Below are 21,551 nucleotides of genomic sequence, written 5' to 3' on the forward strand. Positions count from 1 at the left end.
ATTCAAGACTGTGCTAAATTTCATGAATGCACATCCATCCGGTGATGTTAACACAGTGGACATGCAGGTAGTAGCAGGGACGGGCTTCTTCTTCTTTTGTGTTTTTATTATTTACTAGCGCTTGCCCGACACCTACAGTGGAATGAGCTCATTGAGACGACTGTTGTTGTGAATTTGGGCTATATAAATAAAAATGAATTAAATTGAACTGAATTAGACTTAATGTGAAATGTCAAAGCCATGCAAATCTCTCAAATCTTGCTTTAGCCTTTTTCATCTCCATTCAAATACAGGAACGACTTGGTGTAGAGTGCAAATATTAATATTAATTTGATCATGTTTACAACAGTTGACACTTCCCTGTTTTGAAAAGGACGCCACCTACATCTCACTACAAAATCGGAGTTCCTCAATGGCCACAGTTCATGGTTGTTGCGATTCAGCAGCCAAAAAGTTCCAAAAGAACCTCCAAGGCATGATCAATCAACACCTGTCTTGAACCCAGAGCTTGCGACTGGACTTTAACAGTTCTTAACCCTTGTGCTATCCTAGGCACTTTAACATTAGGAGTTGGGTCATCTAGACCCACTAGACAGTGCGCTGAACCTTTTTTCTTCAATGATTTGTGATCTTCACTGGTGTCCATGGATTACATGAAATCTTTCCACCTTTATCCACCTTTGTCATGGTAGGGAGAACACGTCAATGTAAGCGTGGGCTCATCTAAGATAACACAAGGGTTAACAGTAAGCAACACTGTACTGCTTTGTTTATGGAATTGTCAAAAGCTTTTGATTCTGTAAACCAAATCCGACTCTGAGAAAGTCTAATCAATATTTGTCAGTCTAAAACCACATTTGTTATAATATTCTTCCACTTACAAAAGGAGTGCAGCAAGGCTTTATTTTGGGGCCACTCCTTTTCGCCATTTATATGAACAATGTTGGTCAAGATTTTGTTGATACCAGATATCATTTATATGCAGATGATATGGTTATTTATAGTACCAACAAATCTCTTAAGAGCAGTGTATCTGTATTACAAAATGTTTTGTCACGTTAGAAATTAACATTGAAAAAGGTTGAGGACTTGATCCGGACCAAATTAAGCAGACTGGGTTCTGACCAACGAACTTTTACAGTCTGAATACACCCTTCTTCATTGGTACATACTAGTACATAAAGGTCTTATATCTGTCATCATATTAAATCAAGAGAAACTGGACAGTATTCTTTAAGATCGCAAGAATTGTTGCTACAGACGGTGGCAAAAATTCAAATCGAGGCAGCAGGGACAGCATGGAACAATCTCCAAAAGGACTTGAGGTTGAAGGAATTGGATCCTACTGGCCAGTGTAACCCTTGTGCTATCCTAGGCACTTTAACATTGGGAGTTGGGTCATCCAGACCTACTAGACAGTGCTCTGAGCCTTTTTTCTTCAATGATTAGTGAACCTCACTGGTGTCCATGGATTACATGAAATCTTTCTACCTTTATCCACCTTTGTCATGGTAGGGAGAACATGTCAATGTAAGGGTGGGGTCATCTAAGATATCACAAGGGTTACAAGAGATTTAAATACTGGTAGGGTCTCAGCGAGCCTGACTTCTTCAGGGAAACTGTTCCAGAGTGTTGGGGCTCTTATCCCTTGTGCTATCTTAGATAACAAGGGTTATAGCAAAGGCCCTGTCTCCCCTGGTCTTCAATCTTTCTGGGATTGTTTAAAAGGCCTTTTGCCGAAGATCTAAGATTGCGACCAGGTACACAAGGAATGAGGAGATCAGCTGTATATTTAGGGCCCAGACCACAGAGTGCTTATAACCAATCATTAAAATCTTTAGATCTATTCTAAAATGGACTGGGAACCAGTGCAGAGACGCTAAAACTGGGGGTGATAAGATCTCTCATTCTGGTTTGGGTTAGGAGTCTGGCAAAAACATTTTGGACTAACTGGAGTTGATACACACTCTGCTGTGAAAGGCATGTGTAGGGTGCGTTACAATAGTCCAGACGGGAAGAAATAAAAGCGTGAATCACCATCTCAAGACATTTTTTTGATAGGAGAGGGGTTATCCTGTATAACCTATGAATTTGCCAGAAACAAGATTTGACCACCGATTTAACATGTGTCTCCAAATTCAAATTGGTTTCAAATATCACCCCCAGATTTCAACAGATTGAAGAAACACTTTTAGACAGAGACTTCAATTTCTGAGGCCCACCATTTCAGGCCTTAACTGAACCAAAAATAATAACATCAGTTTTGTCCATATTCAAATGCAAAAAATTTTGGGCCATCCAGGTTTTAATATCAGCAATGCAGCTATTGAGATTCTTTAAAAATCCATGGTCACCAGGTTTACGTAAAACATAAGTAAAATTGAGTATCATCGGCATAAAAATTTAAAATTAAGGTTAAATTGTTTGGTTGTTTATTTGATTGATTGATAGGTTGCTTGATTGATTGGCCTACTGATTGATTGGTTGGTTGGTTGCTTGACTGAGTGACTGATTGACTGATTGATTGATTGATTGATTGATGTGCTGGTTGATTGAAGAAATTGCAAATGAGAGTTAAAATAGATTTTTGATCCTAATAGAACTTCCCTGGTTAAATAAATAAAGGTAGATCAAATGAAATCAAAGGGTGAATGTGAAGCTGTGAGGCGTTGCCAAAGCAACAGTTGGACCCTGTAATGATTTGGTGTCACCCATCCTTCCTCCTCCTCCTCCTCGCTGTTTGTAAAGACGGGATTTCAGTGCAGTGTGTTCTTGTGGAGCAGAAAGCGCAGAAGCTTCTTCGGCACATCAGACATTTTCTTTCCTCCGGATTCCGAATACTCGCTTAGCCGGGGCGCGCGCGCTCGAGCGCGAGCGTCCATTATCTCCGTCGACGCGGTTAACTCCTGCGACCTTCCTTCCTCCCACCCGCCGCGGGGAGAACCCCGTTCATCCGCCTTTCGGCTGACACCTCCCCGCTGCATTCCGGAGCAGAGGAGCCTCGGCAGAGTTCCGGAACCAGCCGAACTACCTGTTTGCTTCCCGGGGAACGAGCGCGCCGCGTGCTCCGTTTTCCAGGACGGGTTGGGACCGCGTCGGTACCGCCGCCGAACACCTGCTGACCTACTTTTGCCGAAGTTGGGCTGAGAAACGGCGTTTTGCGACGGGGATGAGCGCTGAGGCGGAGGCGGCGGTCACCCCGCGGGCGGACCTCCACTGAGACGGCGGGAAGGAGCGGACGAGGCAGCCGAAGAGCAGAGGGGTCGAGGCGGACGCTGGTGGAGGGGATGACCGCCTACCTCCACCTGGAGCCCGGGCTGCTGCTGCTGCTGCTGCCGCTGGCCTGCTGGAAGACCCCGGGCTTGGTGGGAGCCAGTGAGTTCAGCATCGAAGAAAAAACACACAAAAACAGCCAAACTTTGTTTTTTTAGGTCTACACCTCTAATATTAGGATTTTACCAATAGATTTTTTATTTTTATTTTTTATTTATTTTGTAATAAATGTGTACTAATAGCTAATTTCTTTGCATGTCAAAACCCAATTTGTGTGAGTTTTCCGATCAGTGACTAGTATTTCTAGGTGAAAAGCAACATCCATTCCAAAATGTTCCTAGTTAAGTCATAGAAATCATCTGTCAATCAATCAGCCTATAGAATATGCAGTAATATTAGATTTTATTGCTAAACTGGTTTTAGTACGGAAGGCAAAGTAGGTCAAAAGTCTGGAGGTCATTAAGTTTAAACTAATGTTAAAAGTTCTGTTATTCAAATAAGTGCATTTACATGCATCCCATGTCTCCCCTTGGTTTCTCTCTTTTTGTGTGGGGTGGGGGGGGGGCGTTGGGCCTGGGGGGTCGGCCCTTCTTGCGATAGGGCCCCTGGGATGGGGAGACCGGGGCCCAACGAAGGGGGGAACAGTTGTTTCACCAATCGGGGGTCAGTCTTCCAGCTGGTCCCGACCTACCCTCTTTCCTCATTCAACCACTTTTTAGGGGTGAGCCTGCGAACGCGCCTTTTTTTGGGGGGGGGGGCTCCTCTCATGGTTGTCGCATGGAATTGGGCCCCTCCCCTCTCGGTTTTAATAGCACCGTAGACATTTAGGGTCTCTTGGCGGGCGGACTCCCTATATCTGCCGGCGTCGGGGGGCCCTGGCGACCGCTACCGCTTGGGCGGGGGTCTTGGTGTGGGGACAACCGGGCAATCTCCCTCTTTTGGCATTCTATCATCCACCTCAGCAGAACATAAACCCCCACCTGAGCACAGGTGTCAGCGCACCTTTGCACTAATATTGTGTTTGACAGAATGAAAGACTTGCCTTGTGTTGGTTTGTATGCATATGTGCGTGTGAACTGTAGTTGTGTTGAGTACATGTTGACATGATTGTATGGGAAGATTTTTCGAGCCAACAAGAATGTTTGTAACACTGATGTACATGTGTGGACAGGCCCCGCCCCTTTGCTAACATTTACACCAGACAGTAATGATCATCATCTTCCAGCTCTTATTGTGTGTTGCACCACCACTTGGCTCCAACATCCCTCCCTTCATTTCTCTTCTTATTTTTCCTTCCTGTTCAACAACAAAAAAAACATAAAAGGAGACAAATGTAGTACATTTAAAATAAAGTTTAGCATAAATTACAAAAGGGGTTTATATAAATATACACCTTGTGTGTCACAAGAGGTCTTCAGCTCTGATCTGTCTGCTCAGCTTTTTTGCGCAAGGTTGTTATTAAATTATAATGAGTTTGCATGGCTACTATTACAAACAGCAAAAACATAGTGTGTCAAAAATATCAGAACACTTACTTTTGAACAATTATATATCAAAATCGGCACAAAAAGCTGTCTAAATTATTGTCATCAGTGACGCCTAAATAACACTTCGACCTACCATATTTATGTTTACGCGTTCAATCTGAATCAGCCGATTCTGATGTGGAGAAAAGCAGCTTTGTATATCGGCTTTGCACGGATAAGCAACTCGCGACGACTGTAAAGTTAATTCTGCAGAGTCGCTTTTCTCTGCGACAGAATCAACAGTTATGTGATTGCGCTAGCACTTCACTACTGTAAAGTTTTACATATCAGCTAACGGCTGCCTTTCTCCGCTTTAGAATCCACTGGATTCACGTTAACAACTAAATTGGTTGTAGAGTTACGGTAATGAAAGAAAGTAAACAGTGGAGCCAAAGCTCGGTTGTTAAATATTAGCAAAAATACACCAAAATGCAAAGGCTGTCTACCGATTGATACACATTTAAATAGTACCAGGCACAGCTGATTGGTGAGGTCAGGGTTGGGGGTCAAACTTCCCTGAAGCTTGTTTTCACCTCTAATGAGGTTTTATGGCTACTGTTCCTGACAGCACAGAGAAAAAAAGTGTCCAAAAAAGTACATTTTAATTGTTAACCTTAGAAAATGATGTTAAAGTGAATTGTATGCTTAGAATGTTAGCATTTTTACCTCTTTTGTGGAGCAACAACATAGCAACATATTGTCTACACAGGAAATTTTCTGATTTATTTTGAATTCTCAAATGTCGGCCATATTTAAAAGGTGGCCATTAATTAAAGTGCAAAGTGTTTACGTCTTCACTTGCGCATCAGAGAGATTTTTCCCTCGAGGCTTTTCATCATCCGGCGCCACGAAGTACATGACGGGAGTGCAGCTTTTACATTAGCGCAGTACTTTTTCTAGTCCACCTTGTTTGATTTGTTTGCGCGTCGTACGTCTTGTGGATACAGAGCGGTTGTAAAAGCATCCCCGTCTAAATGGAAAGCCTATCAGTGAATTGGAAATTTGAAAGCAGCCCCTCCTCCCTCGTCAGGTCTACTTAATTAGCGGTCGCTTAAATCACCGGCTTCCCGCTCCCCTCCACGATCAACACAGGCTTTAATGCAAAGGAGTCTTTTGGCAGGGGACACTGAATCAACCCCCACCTCGTCTTTGGCTGGATAACAAGAGGTGGCTAATCAGCGCTCGCTAGGCTCTGCATTGATTTATGCAATGATGTGAACCTTTTCTATCCTCCCACACCGCTTTAACCGCCTCCGCTGGTGTCAGAAGGATCTCGTCAGAGCTACAGCTCGCGGTCTCGCCTTAGCAGGTTTTCAGTCATGAAAAAGAGAAAAACACAAGCTCTTTCCTCACAGGGTCATAACTAAATCAAGCCAATGTTGATCATGTTGTGGCGAATTGATTTTCAGCAACAGGTACGATCACGGAATGATGGAGTTCAAGAAGGCTGTAGCTGTGGGGCAAAAAAAAAAGATATTTCTTTTAAATAATTGATGAGTTCCAATGTGGAGAAATACAATTTCTCTGAATTCTTAATAATGCATCACCTATAACTAGTCACTAACTTATTTATATGATATGATCTGGGCTGCAACATCCAGCTAGGTACCAATCAAGTTACACTTCAGAAGTCAAATGGCCCATCAGTTTGACAAACCAGTTTCACAAGCTGAAGGATGTTTTAGTAAAAGAAACCTAATTTTCCCCTCCAAACCTAATTCTCCCAGATCCAAATTTGAACTTTAGAAAATTCTTCAGAACTGGCAAATCATTCTCCCATTGTTAAAGTACAGAACTTTTCACATGGTGTTGCCGTTGCCACTATGACACTCCTAATGAGTTTTCCGAAATTAGAATTTTGGCAAACTTTAGCGTATACCTGCAGCATTTAGCTTTATCGTGAACAACTAGCAGTTAGCTTTGGCATTTACTTTTAGCGTTTAGCTTTATATTTTGGCTTTAGCTCATAACTCCTCTAGCATTTAGCTTTTTAGCTTTGGCATTTAGCTTTCGAAATTACAAATGGGATTTATTTGCTTTAGCATTTAGCTTTAGCACTTACATTTAGCATTTTTCTGCTTAAGCATTTAGCTTTAGCATCTACTTCTAGCATTTTTTGCTTTAGCATTTAACTTTAGCATTTACAACTAGCATTTAAGCTTTAGCATTTAAGCTTTAGCATTTAGCTTTCGAAATTACAAATGGGATTTATTTGCTTTAGCATTTAGCTTTAGCACTTACTTTTAGCATTTTTCTGCTTAAGCATTTAGCTTTAGCATCTACTTCTAGCATTTTTTGCTTTAGCATTTAACTTTAGCATTTATACTAGCATTTATGGCTTTAGCATTTAGTTTTTAGCACCCACTCCTGGCATTTTTTGCCTACGCAGTTAGCCTGAGCACTTACTTCTAATACTTTTAGCTTGGGCACTAAGCTGAAGCACTTACTTATAATAGTTTTAGCTTTGAACTTTAGCCTTAGCACTCAGTTCTACCATTTTTATCTTAAGCATTTAGCTTTAGCACTTTTGGCATTTTTAGTTTTAGCGTTGAGCTTTCCTTTCAATTTTTATTTTTGCTTAAATTTTTTGTGTTATACCTGATAAATTCCTCATAATTTATTATATCAATCTTCTCTTTTATTATTAACCTTTTATCACACCTTTAAAGTGAATAAAATGCAAATAAGATCGACCATCAAATCTAAACGCTAGCTTAATGTCTGATCAAAACATTTAACCACTTTATTCAAGATGCTACCTTAAATAGTTGTTGGAAGTATTTTTCTTGATGAACAATGTTTTTTTTGTGTACATTGTGGCATTGGCCTTATGACAGAGTGTGTGTAGCGGTTTTACCCCGGTCTGTCCAGCTGTCATTTCATTTTCAAGTTTGAAATCTTTCAGAAAGATTCCCAGTGTATGCCTGACTAGTGCCGATCTTCTGCAGCGACTCCAGATTTCTGGGAGCAGCTACTTTTAAAAGGACGGCATTTATTTATAAATGTACAAATGTGGACGCACAAGAAGGACGTCTTCTTCAGACAGCAGGAGGGTCCGTTTGGACCTTTCTGTGCTGCATCTCGCCGCCACAGCGCAGCGGGGGGGGGCTTGAGCGTTTGGTAATGAAAGCTGCGGTAAAGAGGTCGATGGGCAGGTAGGGAAAGTGAATCATAGAAATGCAACCGTGTCGCTGTAGACGCGGGAGGCCTGCATTGAAACGCAGCGGGGTAAAGTCATTTCTCATCCCTGCTGGGAGGCCTTTCCTAATCTCCCCTTTGCGTGTTCGTGTTAACGCTCCACTCGGTGTCGTCCAGCACGATTTCTGTCTGTAGTGTCATTGTGGGCCCTGATTTAATTTGACCATCTTGGGACAAATGGCAGTTCTAAACCAACAGCTGATGTTTTAATGAATTCAGTTTAAACACAGCACATCCTAATGGGTCTGTTAGGTGACCCTTAACCTTTCCTTTTAATTATGAATCGTCTTGTGTCCCCATGGGGACCTGCAGGGACAGCCAAATGATCTTAAGGAGAATTATTAATGTCAAACGGCAAATGTCTTTAAAGGTGACAGCAGTTTAAAAGATGTACATATGTACCACACGTAATGAAAAATTAACGCAAAGGGGGTAGACTTTCTATCAAGCCTTAACCCCACGTCGATAAAAAAAAATTGTAGCATTTTTCTGATGATGGAAGACATATTTGTGGATGGATGGATGGATGGATGGATGGATGGATAGATGGATAGATGGATAGATGGATAGATGGATAGATGGATAGATAGATAGATAGATATTTACATATAAAAATATGTCTTTACGCCTTTGTTTTCCTCGTTTGAACTGGAATCTGGATCAAAAGTGTACGGCTGGATGGCAGCAATGTGATAATTGACTGATAGGAGGCTCCCCAACTCCCCTCTAGCCTCCTCCCTGCCCCCGTGCTGCTGTCCCACTGCCACCGTCTAATTGGTAGAAAGCTTATAGTAGCAACACCAGCCCTCAGTTATGGCTATCAATGAGAGCCCGGCGATGACGGGACGTCAATCTGGCGATCCCAAGCAGATTGGCGTCCTGCTGTGTTTGGACCACTTGGACCTTCGCTTTGGGTGCTGGGGCTTAGCCCCTTGCTGGGTTCTTGGGAGGTGTGTTGTCTAAAACTTATAATGTGCGCCGCTTTTTAAATACCCCTGGGCTACCGGACGGCTAGCGGCCGGTGGCACTTGATATGGTCGGCCACCGTCCAGAGACATTTACACAATGTCAAATCGGAAAAGCTCCCAGATGGCAATCCAGCCAACCTCCATGTGGCCACTAGTATTCGTAATGACGTCATTCTCGCCTGACGACACGATGTCTACATTCATGACCATGCCAACGATTTAAAAAAAAGAAAAAAATCGGGCAGTGACAGAAAATCTTGAAGATTCTGCCAATGCCTCCCCATCAGTTGTATATAGTTGTATAAGAGATTGTAAATTTACAAAAAGTTACTAAAATGTGTATAAGAGACTTTAGCAAAAGCGACAGGTTTATTTTCTTTTTTAATTTAAAACTGCATTACCTTATTGAAAAGACCACTGGGAACGCCTTTGAAATAGGCCAAAACATGATCGGTGTGGGCCTTTAAGGTCCAAAGTGCTTTACAGTCACAGTTCCATTCATGAATTCCCACACCTCTAACCATTAGGAGCAATGTGAGGTTAATGTCGTGCCCAAGGACACTACGACACATAGTTGGGAAATGTGGGATCTGTACCTGCGATCTTCTGATCATAACTAAACCACTACCAGTGCACCACAGCCAATTACAGCTCAAGACACAAAATGACACACAAATTGAGTCTAAAAGAATCAAATACTATCAATGGTTGATATGTACACTTGTGAAGCGCCTCTCTACAGTCTTTAAAGCCTTTACCCAAACAATTCACACTGACGGTGGCAGAGCTGCCGTGCAAGGTGCTAAACAGACCAGCAGGAGCAATGTGGGGTGTGAAATTGGAACAAAAACAAGTTCTCAAGGAGAAAACTACAATTACCTGAAAAACAGACTCAAAACGACTGGATATCACCAGAAACAAGAAATGACCACTCTATTGTACAAATAATACGAAGAGAAACATTTTCCAGAGACACAGAATGTCCTGATATTAACGGCAAACAAGCACCGAGACTCTTGTGTAAGTATGGAGCGTGTGCGTTTATGTCTGCCAAGAGTCCGGTTATTTCATAATCCACTTACCAGCAGACGGTGAGTCTGATCTGTATGCAGAGGTTGTGTATACATCTGCGCTCTTGCTCGTCTATAGATATCTGTCCATCTCATAGCGGTTGGAGGCCATTAGCCAGATTAGACTGTCTATCAGCGAACAGTTACATCACTCTGATTCATAATCTGTCGGGCTCTAGTCGGACAGTAAACAGCAGGTGTCGTGACGCTTTATTGTTGTTGTTATGGTCATTGTGCTTCTGTCTTTGGATTTCAAGGTCGTACGACTTTAAAATTTACAAAAAGTTACTAAAATGTGGAGCGTTCTCTCTCCAAAACAAACTCGTACGAATAGTTTTTTGGCCTTTATGAACGATTGGTAACTAGTTTCAGGCTCTAAATTGTATTAGTCTAGTTGTGTTTGGTGCATATACTGTACTAATAATTTTGATTAAGTGAAGTTGAAGTTCATCTTCAGATGTTGTGGAAGAAGGTTCAGTTACTGCACACCTGGATTTGGTCAACACTGTAAATAGCTTTTGTGTTTTGACAAAACAAGTAAATCTGTGTCAGTTTTGGCTAATTTTTTAAGCTAGCTTTTTTTTTAGTTATCTTGTTTGCTTTAGTTATGTTCTGTGTTATTGAACTACAGATAGTTTTGGGTAAGAATTTAATCGACCTTTTTGTGTACATCACAGCAAAGACGTGGAATGTTGTGAGTAGTTTAGTTTCGATCAGAGTCAGGTAAAGTAAGCTAGTTTTTTTTTTTTCAGTTATGTTAGCTAGCCTTGTTCTGTGGTGTTGTGCTACAGATTTTTTTTTTTTTACATAATAGCAATGTTTTGAATTGTTTAGGTTTAATGTGGGTAAGTTGAATTAAGCTAACTCATATCCAATCACGTTAGCTAGCTTTGGTTCTGTTCGGTGCAGTTGAGCCAGAGATAGTTTTGGGTAAGAATTCCCTATCACTATTCATCATATAGACCCATTAAAAATAATAGACAATAGTGCACAATAAAAAACTAAAAAAAGAGAATGTTACAAGAATTGACTATTTCTATTTCCCACCAAAACATGTGCAATGTTTTGACTGGTTTAGTTTCTATTTGGGTCAGTTAAATTAAGATAGCTTTTTTCCAGCTTTCTTTGTCATGTTCTGTGCTCTAGAGATAATTTTGGGTAAAAATTAATATTTTTTTCCCACCAAACGTGTTACACTATGTTCAATCTAAGGTGTCCATTGAAGTTCTTAATTATCATTCATCAGATTTGTTTTCACAATTTTACACATGATTGAGCCATTCATTCAGATCTGAGCTTTTTTTTCCCGCTACCTCACACTTTTTTTTTAATTCATCAAAGCACTTAGCTAACCCTTCTGGCTCAATCCACATTTCTGGTCAGGAAAAATTAATTTCTCCTTCATGACCAATTTTCAAACAGTTGACACTTCACCATCAGATCTGAGTCCCCGTCAAAGTTCAACTGGTATCTTTCGACGTGCGTTCAATACCCGCGCATTTTTCTACGTAGAGCCCAAAAATAAGCTTGCGTCAACGCAAGAGTTTTGAACGCAGAAGACTGAAACACCCATTTACGCACGTTTACATAGACTTTTCATCGGAAGTGGTCGCTTGAACGTACGTTTTTTAGGGCGGTGTGAATGTAACATTAAAATCGCAGTATAAGACATATTAATAAAAAAACAAAATGAAGGCTTTTAATCGTGCGGGAAATACAGTAAACGTTTGTTCTTTTGACGAAAGGCTTCAAATGCCTGCAAATTTTGAAATAAGGTGAAGAACAAATGATGAAAAATGAGGAACAAACTGGACTCTTTAGGAACAGTGTGTGCTCTGACTACCATCTGATCTGTTAGTTTTCATCCTTCAGTCAATATCCACTTTTTCTCTTCCCTCCACTCTGTTCCCTCTCAGTCCACCCATCTGTCTTTGACCTTCATCCATCTTTTCCTCCTCAAGACCAGAAAAAGGGAGTATGGTCTTGTCTTGATTTGTGTCGTTTATAATTACTCTCTCCATCTCTTCTTCCTCGTTTAGCCCTCGCTCTCTCCCCCTGTCGCATTTCATCCACCCCTCATATCCAACTCTTTCCACCCTTTGTCTTCCTGACTCCATCTAAGCCTCTCCCCCTCTCATCTCCTCTCCTGGAGTAATTGCAGAAGTCCTATTCAGCGCGTCGTTGCAGATGAAAGCAGGTTGGATTTAGCAGGCGTAACATTATGAGAATGGAGGGAGGAGGGGGTGGAGGGGGGTGTCAATGAGTGAGACATGGAGTGTTTTTGGTCTCTAGAGAGCGAGTGTAGGTGGAGAGTATTCCTTCTGCTTGCTTGCTTTATGTCTACACATGTCTACATGTCCTTCTTTGCTCCATAAAACCCTCCCAAGGCGACACATTCGGGCCCCGTCTGACACTTTCCTCCGCCCTCATTCCCAAAAATACCCATTGTTTACAGAAAACCACCATCTAGGCAAAAGCGCAACAGACGGCGGGATTTTCCGGTTACAAGTGCCACGGTCGGGTTATTGTGCTCCGTGGCAAACTGAAGGCGTTCGCTGTCATGCGATTTATCCCCCTCAGATACTAAACGCCACAATTTTTCCGACAGCTGATCTCATTACGGTTGTCTTTTCCTTCCAATGCGGGGGCGTCAAAAACATCCTTTTTTTTCCTGCCATGTTCTGCATCAACATCTACAGGCCGTCGTCTCCTACAGCCACTGCATACATTTTACGCATATTACACTGATGAAAAATTGGTCATACTTGGAAAAAGTGAGAAAAGTTGTGGTCTTCACATGAATTTTTCACAGATGGATCGCGAATGAACCGGGCTAAAACCAAGGCAGAAGTACAAATAAACCACGCAAAGAACACGTACTGAGTCAGAAAAACACATGAACCACGCGTGACAATAGCGCTAACTATATGCAGTTCATTAGTGATTTATGCATCAATTATGTAACTTTATTGTGGTGTTTGCGCTGTAAAAGTTATACATCGGTGGTTCATGCGTGAAAAGTCTGTTAGACATACGTGGAAAGGCCGTGGAAAGATGCAAATTTGCCCATGCATCTTGCAAAAATTATGCACAATTCCGTAAGATTTACGAAATAATTGCATAATTGTATTCATGTAAAGACCCGTCGGCTGAAACCATCAACAGACGTGCGCACGTCGACGAACGACCAACACAAAAACACTTGTGAATTATCACGCATGTATCATAAAAGACGGACATCTGCTTTTTGGTGGTTCTTGGTTGACTTTTCAACCTTCTTACCTATTTTCTCTCAGCAGCAGGTTTGCATTTTCTTCCAGATCGTGGCAGTGACTAAACAGTGCCGTGTCTTATAACCCTTGTGCCATCTTAGGCACTTTAACGTTGGGAGTGGGGTCATCTAGACCCACTAGACAGTGCGCTGAACCTTTTTTCTTCAATGATTTGTGATCTTCACTGGTGTCCATGGATTACATGAAATCTTTCCACCTTTATCCACCTTTGTCATGGTAGGGAGAACACGTCAATGTAAGGGTGAGGTCATAGGATTGCTGTTGGCTTGCATGAAATTTTATGGTTGTAGAGTACATCTTTCTACTGGCTTGCTGCGGGCGACAGGTCATAGTGAAGACTGATACAAAGTGTAGAAGATGAGACGCAGGCATGTCGTTTGAATTTTTCATTTTTTCAACTCCCTCCAAAATCCTGTGGGTTGCGAAAGATGCCCGTTAGCGGTGTTCACGTGATAAATGTGCATTCATTGCGTGAACCCTTGTGCTATCTTAGATGACCCCACCCTTACATTGACATGTTCTCCCTACCATGACAAAGGTGGATAAAGGTGGAAAGATTTCATGTAATCCATGGACACCAGTGAAGATCACAAATCATTGAAGAAAAAAGGTTCAGAGCACTGTCTAGTGGGTCTAGATGACCCAACTCCCAACATTAAAGTGCCAAGGATAGCACAAGGGTTACGAATTGGACAGTCAGAGTGTCGTTTGTGTGGACATCCTACATGCACTTGTGTATAATGTGTACAACAGGCCCTGTTGTTAAGGAGCCAGTACTCACACAATGACTGGAGTGTGGCGTAAGGACATGGTGCGGCAGCTGTAAGTTGCAAGTGTGTATAACTTACCTTAGCCTTATGGAGACATCAGGATACAATTACCACACCTTTTGGTGTGGTGGTCGTACAAGCATCAAGGGGAACTGCAAGACACACCTGCGCTCCCCCTAAGATTCAAACGACCTCTCCACGACCCTCCACGGAGCTGGACAACCCAAAAATTCTCAGCACCTGTAGGAGTCAACCCACCATACCGGTGCAAGTGACTTTAGCTGTAAAGACAGAAGTATAGTTTGGTTTTGGTGGTCTTGGCAAGTGTCACATCCCATGAGGCGTTTAGAAAAAACTTGACAGATGCCTTAAATATTGATTTATGCTGGTTTAAGACAGAATACATTTAGCTAACCCAAGTTGGGACTCCGTGTGAAGCAAGCCCAAGCTAATCGTTTGTGCATCTGTTTTTGGCGGACGATGAACCGACAAAACGGTACGTCCCAAGAGTCCACAAGCACGGTTCTGCCTCCCATCTGTTCCCCCGTCTAGAAAACTGATCTCAGTTGAGTAAACTGTGTTGAATTCATCACTACGAAGATGCCTGAGTGCTCTCCAACGCAGCGGTTTCATGTGCAGCAATGTGTGGATAATGAGCTCCGGCTTGTTCCAAGCGTCCCTGTGAGATCGGGTTACCGAGGCACTAAAACAATCAACACGGCCAGTTATAAAAAACCGAACCATCTCAAACAAACCGGTGTTTGCCTCTTTTTGCATCACCTATACTGTGAATACTCATGTATTCGTGTACATGTTGCATTTCCACACATTTCTAGTGTAAAATAATTACAAAACAGACAAATATTACTTCTCGCTTGGACAGGAGATGGTCAAAGAACAGACAGTTTGCCAATTTCTGCACCCACACTAGCAGGAAATAGACCTGCTGCTGCAGGGGAGGAGGGATACGCTCACAAGTGAAGCTTATTTTCTTTCTGAAATGAAAAAAATAAAACCCCAGCACCATCTTGACCCGCTTTCTTTCCGTCCTCCTACACGCTTTGCGTGCAACAGGTTCAAAATTCGAACCATCGTAGGCTTACGTCGGCTTCTCCGGGGGTCTGAAGGAACCAGGATGGCCTCTGTCACAATGACAAGCGTTTTGTTTGACGGGAAGTGACAGCGAGCCGCTGGCTTTTTTTGGTTTGAGGACTCTGACAGAGGGTTTGCGCAGGCGGGCTGGCATCCTGCAGGGCGGGAGGGACGTCTGCCGTGTTACCCTCGGAGAAGGCCTGACTTTGACGGTCTCGCTTCGCCGAGTTTTGGAGGCGATCCAAACTCTGGCAGTCTGTGGCAGATCCTGTGGAAAGAAAGAGACGTGTGAAGGATAATATATCTTTAACAGTTATGGAAAAAGATTAAATGATGCTTTTTCAGACGTTCTGATGGGAAAACAAACCGTCTAACCAAAATGCAGATCAGTGTTAGAACAGAAGCAAAAACCTGGAATAATTTAGAGCTGGTATTTATTTATCCCTTTGATCGATAAAAATTAAGAAGATATGGAATCAGCAACACTTTGTAAATTTGCATATAAATGAGATTATTTTTACCGCTAGAAATATTTCATTCAACTAAATTAAACAAAAGACAGGAAAGAGAATAACGCTTTCAAAATAACAACTTTAATGTCACACCGAGTGCGATTTGTACGTCAAATTTGTTGCTCGACGTCCAACCTGGCTGCCTTCCCAAGCCCCCATGGGGGCCGGTGTATCTCATCCCCATGGGCCCTGCGACAGACTGGCAACTTTTTTTTTTTTCCGGATACTTTATTTATCCCTCAATGGGGAAATTCTTCTCCGCATTTGACCCATCCCCTGGGGGAGCGGTGAGCTGCAGCTGAACTGCGCTCGGGAGGCAGTAGCGTTAAGGGCCTTGCCTAAGGACCTAAGGACTGAGTGATGTTAACTGCTCGCCATTGAAATGGTAATTGCCCCCAGTACCATTGTTTCTTCCCCTCCGGGAATCGAACCCTGGATTCCTGCATGTGGCCGCTCACCTTACCAACCGAGCTACTCAGCCGCACCGACTTGTGCCGGGTGTACCCCACCTTTGCCCAACAGCTGCCAGAACAATCTCCGGCAATCCCGCTGCCCCAGCGGGTCAAGAAAATGGATGGAAGTTTCGAGACGAGAACGCTTTTGGATTTGTATTTTACATTTGCATTTTGGATTTGTATTTTACCCACTGATCGAGTCTTTGAAACCGTCACATGCCCAAAGCTGAGTCCCCGATTGACCAAAGTTCAGCGTTTTGAACTGCAGCGCACCACGTCTGACGCCAGATTGGTGCTCAAAACCTGCTGGTGAACTGACACGTCCTGACTGACTTGACATTGAAACTCAATGCCTCTGACGCAAAATTTGCGTCTGGTGTGAACACAGCATAAGTGAAGTTGAATGAGTTTTTGCTTCTTTGGTCCATCTGGCAACTTTATTGGATCCATAGCGACAGTGACTCTCGGATTTACACGTGTCCGCCTGTGGTGCATCTCCGTTGCGTCTTCGTTCTGCCCCCCCTAAGCCCCCAGAGTAGAGCGGATAAATGGATGTCGGACACAGACATGATGGAGGCAAGTAAATGTTCCAATTGGTTTCACAGCTCTATTCTTATATGTAACCCTTGTGCTATCCTAGGCACTTTAACATTGGGAGTTGGGTCATCTAGACCAGTGTTTTTCAACCAGTGTGCCGCGGCACACTAGTGTGCCGTGGGAGATGGTCAAGTGTGCCGTGGAAAATTGCCCTCATTACCTGATCTAAAAGCAATTACCATCTCCAGGAAATCAGCTCTTTGTTCATCCAAACAGGCCCTGATAAAACACTGAGAAGTTAAGAATATGAAATATCATAAAATTATTTTTTCTTTGTGTTTATATGATTCTATTAAAGACAGTTTGATAAGAATAACGGGATACCGCGATTTAGCTGCAGCTATAACTGTGTAAGGAAAAGTCCCGCCCCTTTACCTGTCTCCACCAATCATTCTTGAAGGCTTAATCACATGTCATCAGTCTGACCAATCAGAAGTGGTTAAAGTATTCACTTCCTTGTTTCGATTTAGCGCAAAAAAGTCTCTCTGTTCTAACAAAAACACCAGCTAAAGCTCGTCTTTAGCGGTGTAGCTTTCCACAGATTCTGGTATCAGACTGGAACAAGTGAACAAAACCATGAAGCTCAAAGACGCTGGTCTTTCCGCGATCGGCGGATTACGGGCACTACATCTCGCATGATGCAGTAAAGTGACTGTCTTAGCGCACAATGAGTCTCTCTTCTTAACGTCTTAAAACAATGAACACACATCAAACAGTTTTTGAATCTTTTGACTTAATTTTTAATACATCTTTTAGAAAAAACAGCTGCAGCTTCCAGCGTTTTCTGCAACAAAAAAGGTTGAAAAACACTGATCTAGACCCACTAGACAGTGCTCTGAACCTTTGTTCTTCAATGATTTTTGATCTTCATTGGTGTCCATGGATTACATGAAATCTTTCCACCTTCATCCACTTTTGTCGTGGTAGGGAGAACACGTCAATGTAAGGGTGGGGTCATCTAAGATAGTCCAAGGGTTAAAAGACTTCTTCTTCGGTTGGTACTTTTGTGTTTGAGAAAGGATCCAAAGTCACTACCAAATCCAAGTCCCTGATTAGTCAAATTTCAACTGGTGTAACTTTTGATGCCAGTTCAATGGCCATGTGTTTTGTACGCAGATCCCAAAAATGGACCTAAAAATTGCTTAGCTCGTACACTGGATCAGGTTTGTGTGCGATTGGAAGAATTTCTGACCAATCAGCAATCGTCAATCAATCTTTATGTCCAGGTCGGTGATTGGCTGGCTTTTGTGGCACATTTGTAACGCAGTGCCTTGCTCTGTTTCGAGTGAAATTTGTTTTATGTGCACACATTTTTGAGTTTCAAGCATGTTTTTCTCTTTCAAGTACAATATACTGCTTTAAAAAGCCTTTGACGTTTGTTTCACCTCATTTATCCTCAGAAAGCTCCTACAAACAAACAAACAAACAAACAAGTAAACTTTTCTTCCACTGGCGTTAATCAAAGTAGAAAAAACAAAACCAAGTCATGATGAAACAACTCTTCTATAGACACTGTCATTGATAAAAACCCAGAACGACTGTGTTCTGGGAGGTTTGCTGACGCAGAGATAACTTAGGGTCTCTTTCATTTGCCTCAATACTAAAAACTCTGCATTTTAATATCGTCTTTTGGCTTTGATGCCCTAATTGGTTTTTTCCCCCCTTTTTAAGTCGCAAACTTGCAGACAAACATAACTACCCCCCCCCATCCCCTCCCCTCCCCATGGGAACATAAATTGCTTTGTGGAGTGTGTCTGAAGGTTGAAAGCGTGCTGTGTTGATTCTGTCGGTGGATGGGCTCGACTTAATAGTCGTTGAGTGGTGGTAAAATACCTGGCGATGGATCAAAGGTTGCGTCGTTTTCGTTTTTCATGCTCCCTCATTCTTTATTAGAGCTTTTTGAACAATGAAAGTGTCGTTTATTTTGCTTTCTGTGCAGGTTTTTAGCTCGTATTGATAGGATAATTGCATCCAGTTGCGTTAAACAAAGAACCCGAAACTAGCATGATTTACCGAAGCATTCCCAGTTTAGAACTTTATTTTTTTTTAATTAATCAAAAAGTTAGTCAATTAATGAGTTAAATGTGTGTTGATTAGTTTAAGGTAGGGGCTTTTAATAAATACCGATTAGCATGGTTGAACCAAAAACCTATTAGGTTTTATGACAATAATAATAAGAAAAAAAGAAAACTGGACTTTCCTCCAGAGATCAATAAAATCTCAAAAAAATCAACCAATAAAATATCACCTCATCTCTTTCATGTCACCTCAGGGCTCCAGACTAACTTTTTTCACTAGGAGTACTTTGGCCCCTAACTGAAAATTTTAGGGGCACAACCAGAAAATTTAGGGGCGCATACCGTAAATCAACATGCTAACCAAATCTACTAATTTCCACTGTATTACTAATAAATACTTTAATAATAGATGCAGAAATTACAATGTGCTGTTCCAAATTCAGTGTCACATTTTATTCTGCCCTTTTGAAGATGCAACAAGAAGGTAAACTGACAGCACCATCACTGTCATGACAGTACAAATAAGTAAAGAAAACGGATTGAAATTTATCTTTGTGACACCAAATAGGTGCAGCCAAGATGCACAATAAGCGTGTTTGAGATGAGATCACCCAGGTGGACTCAACGCTGCGCAGATCACCTGGTGTGTGACATATATTTTTGTTTTTGCTCCAACATCAACTGTCAATCATCACAAAAATATCGCGAGAAAGGGGTGGGAGCAAGGGGCAAACCTACCCGGACACAGCTGGAAACTGAACTGACTGAAAGCTGCCCTACAGACTACAAAACAATGCATTATGGGACATGTGTCCTGACAACTAAAACAAAACTAAATTGAATGTTAAGGACAACTCCAATTTCCTGTTCTCCCTCAGTCTTGCTGTAGATTCGCTTTCATCTCACAGCCCCCCCGTCTGGTCTCCCCAATGATCCAGGCGAGGTGCTGGTTCATCTCAAACACGTCTATCGTTGCATTTCCCCACGTATTTTCAGTGTGTCTAAAACTAATGTTGTTTTTGCTCGAGCGTGTTTAAAGTTCAAGCCCCGTTAGCTGTCACGCACGTACGTGTGGGACATTTATTCTCCTCAGTTGACCCGACTCCCGCAGGAGCGGTGTGCTGCCGTAAAACAGCCGTGCAGAAACCGTTTGATGCGCCGCCGTAACCGTAACCAAAACCTAAACCTTCCTCTGGTTCTGTGCAGCCCAGAGAAAAGTTCAGCACAGACTGCATGTTTTTAGAAAATCACGAGCGAATAAATACGTGGTCCGGGGAGGGGGCTGTCAGGTTTCCTGCTTTCAAACCCTGTCATTGTCACGCCCCCCAAGAGTCATTTACCCCACTGTGATTGGTTGGTCAGCTTCGTGCACGACAATGAAAAAGTGTCATTCATACAAACTGGCGGGCTGCAGTAACATTAAACCTTCATATTAAGGCGGGGACCGCAAAATATCATCTTGGAGACCGCAAATAGCCTGCGGGCCGCGAGTTTGAGACCCCTGCTGTACACTCTGGCACTGGTACACTAGCTGCAGGTCGGAAGAACGAATCAATAGTTCGCTTGCTCATAGTTCAGACGCACATATCAGGTTGTGATGATATTTGTCTCCGTTTCCTTCCCACAGATGTTTACGCGCGCTCGATTATCTCTAGGCCCCTCCCCCTACACGCATTTTAGCCACTCACAGTGGCTTTCCCTATTCTTCTCACACGCATTGGCCGCCTCGCACACAGGCATCACGCAAGTGTGTACGTGCTCGCGTTTCATGAGTATGTGCGCGAGTGTGTGTGTCTGCCTGCGTGCGTGTGCGCTCGCGTCTCATTGATTATTTCATTGATCATTGACGTGCCCCTACCACGTTTAATGTATAAAAAAATACGGCAAATTTACTGGTAGCACATGTGCGACTGGATGTAAAATTCAGTCGCACACTCTCAAATTTTGGTCGCAAAATGCGACCAATTGCTCGCAGTCTGGAGCCCTGCACCTCATTTCATGTCACGTCATCAATAGTTGTCTCAATGGGCTTCATACCTTCATCTCGTCCCACCTGTTCTAATCTCACTTCATCTCCTCTAGAGTCTTCATTTGATCTCGTCTCATGTCGTCTTGTTTTATCTAATTGCATCTCATTTCATGTTACATCTTCTTGCCTCATCTAATTTTGTTAGTTTGCCCTTTAAAGCCAGATACTTTTCATGGATCTTTGTCAACATATTAGGGACATAAATTTTGGAGTACAACATGGCTAATCCAGACAAAATATATCTTTGTAATCCTACAATTATGTTCTTTAGGGTGTGAAAGAGACTTGGAAAACTGCCAAAAAAAGGGCTACGATGACTTGACTGTACCTCATGCCCTTCTGAAGTAAAAAGTCAAATGTTTCCAATGCGGTTCCACAAATTTCTCTGGAGTTGTTTTGATTTCTCAGAGAAGCAGTTCATCCATCAAAAGGAAAGTTGGCTCGGCTTTTTCTTTTTTATTTATTTTTTTTATTTTACTGTCACCGACCGCGGCTCGCACTAAATGTCTGTCACTTTTGTGTGTTTCACCAGCTGTGCCAGCCGCCCCCGTCAACGTGTCGGTGACCCAGCTGAGGGCGCACTCGGCCATGGTGACCTGGAACGTCCCTCAGGGCGACGCCGTCATCGGTTACGCAATCTCGCAGCAGGTACAGCTCTTCATCACCAGGCTGGATCACATCAAGGTCTGCGCGTCCCGGTCCAACCGCAGCCCCGTGCACTTTTCTGAAGGCTGAGTCCTTTTCCTCAGG

At 42.6% G+C, this 21,551-nt stretch overlaps 1 protein-coding gene and 1 long non-coding RNA gene across 2 annotated transcripts in view; one reads left to right on the plus strand and one right to left on the minus strand.

The window, feature by feature from the left end:
- Positions 1-2,715: 2,715 nt before the first annotated feature.
- The window catches only part of LOC101171307 (fibronectin type III domain-containing protein 4), a 41,266-nt gene continuing 22,430 nt past the window's right edge, over positions 2,716-21,551 (plus strand). Inside the window, exons 1-2 of the mRNA XM_011481297.4 lie at positions 2,716-3,375; positions 21,334-21,449. Coding sequence (XP_011479599.1) covers positions 3,288-3,375; positions 21,334-21,449 — 204 coding nt within the window. The 5' untranslated portion in view covers positions 2,716-3,287. The remainder of the gene's footprint in view (positions 3,376-21,333; positions 21,450-21,551) is intronic.
- Positions 4,318-17,309, minus strand: LOC144988683 (uncharacterized). Its single transcript, XR_013652656.1, has 2 exons — positions 15,202-17,309; positions 4,318-4,569 (listed from the first exon to the last, which is right to left on the minus strand). It is a non-coding gene; the product is annotated as an uncharacterized LOC144988683 (long non-coding RNA).

This window comes from Oryzias latipes, chromosome 2 (genome assembly GCF_053564925.1).
Source record: "Oryzias latipes strain Hd-rR chromosome 2, Olatipes_Hd-rR_3.1".
In the NCBI taxonomy this organism is placed as follows: Eukaryota; Metazoa; Chordata; class Actinopteri; order Beloniformes; family Adrianichthyidae; genus Oryzias; species Oryzias latipes.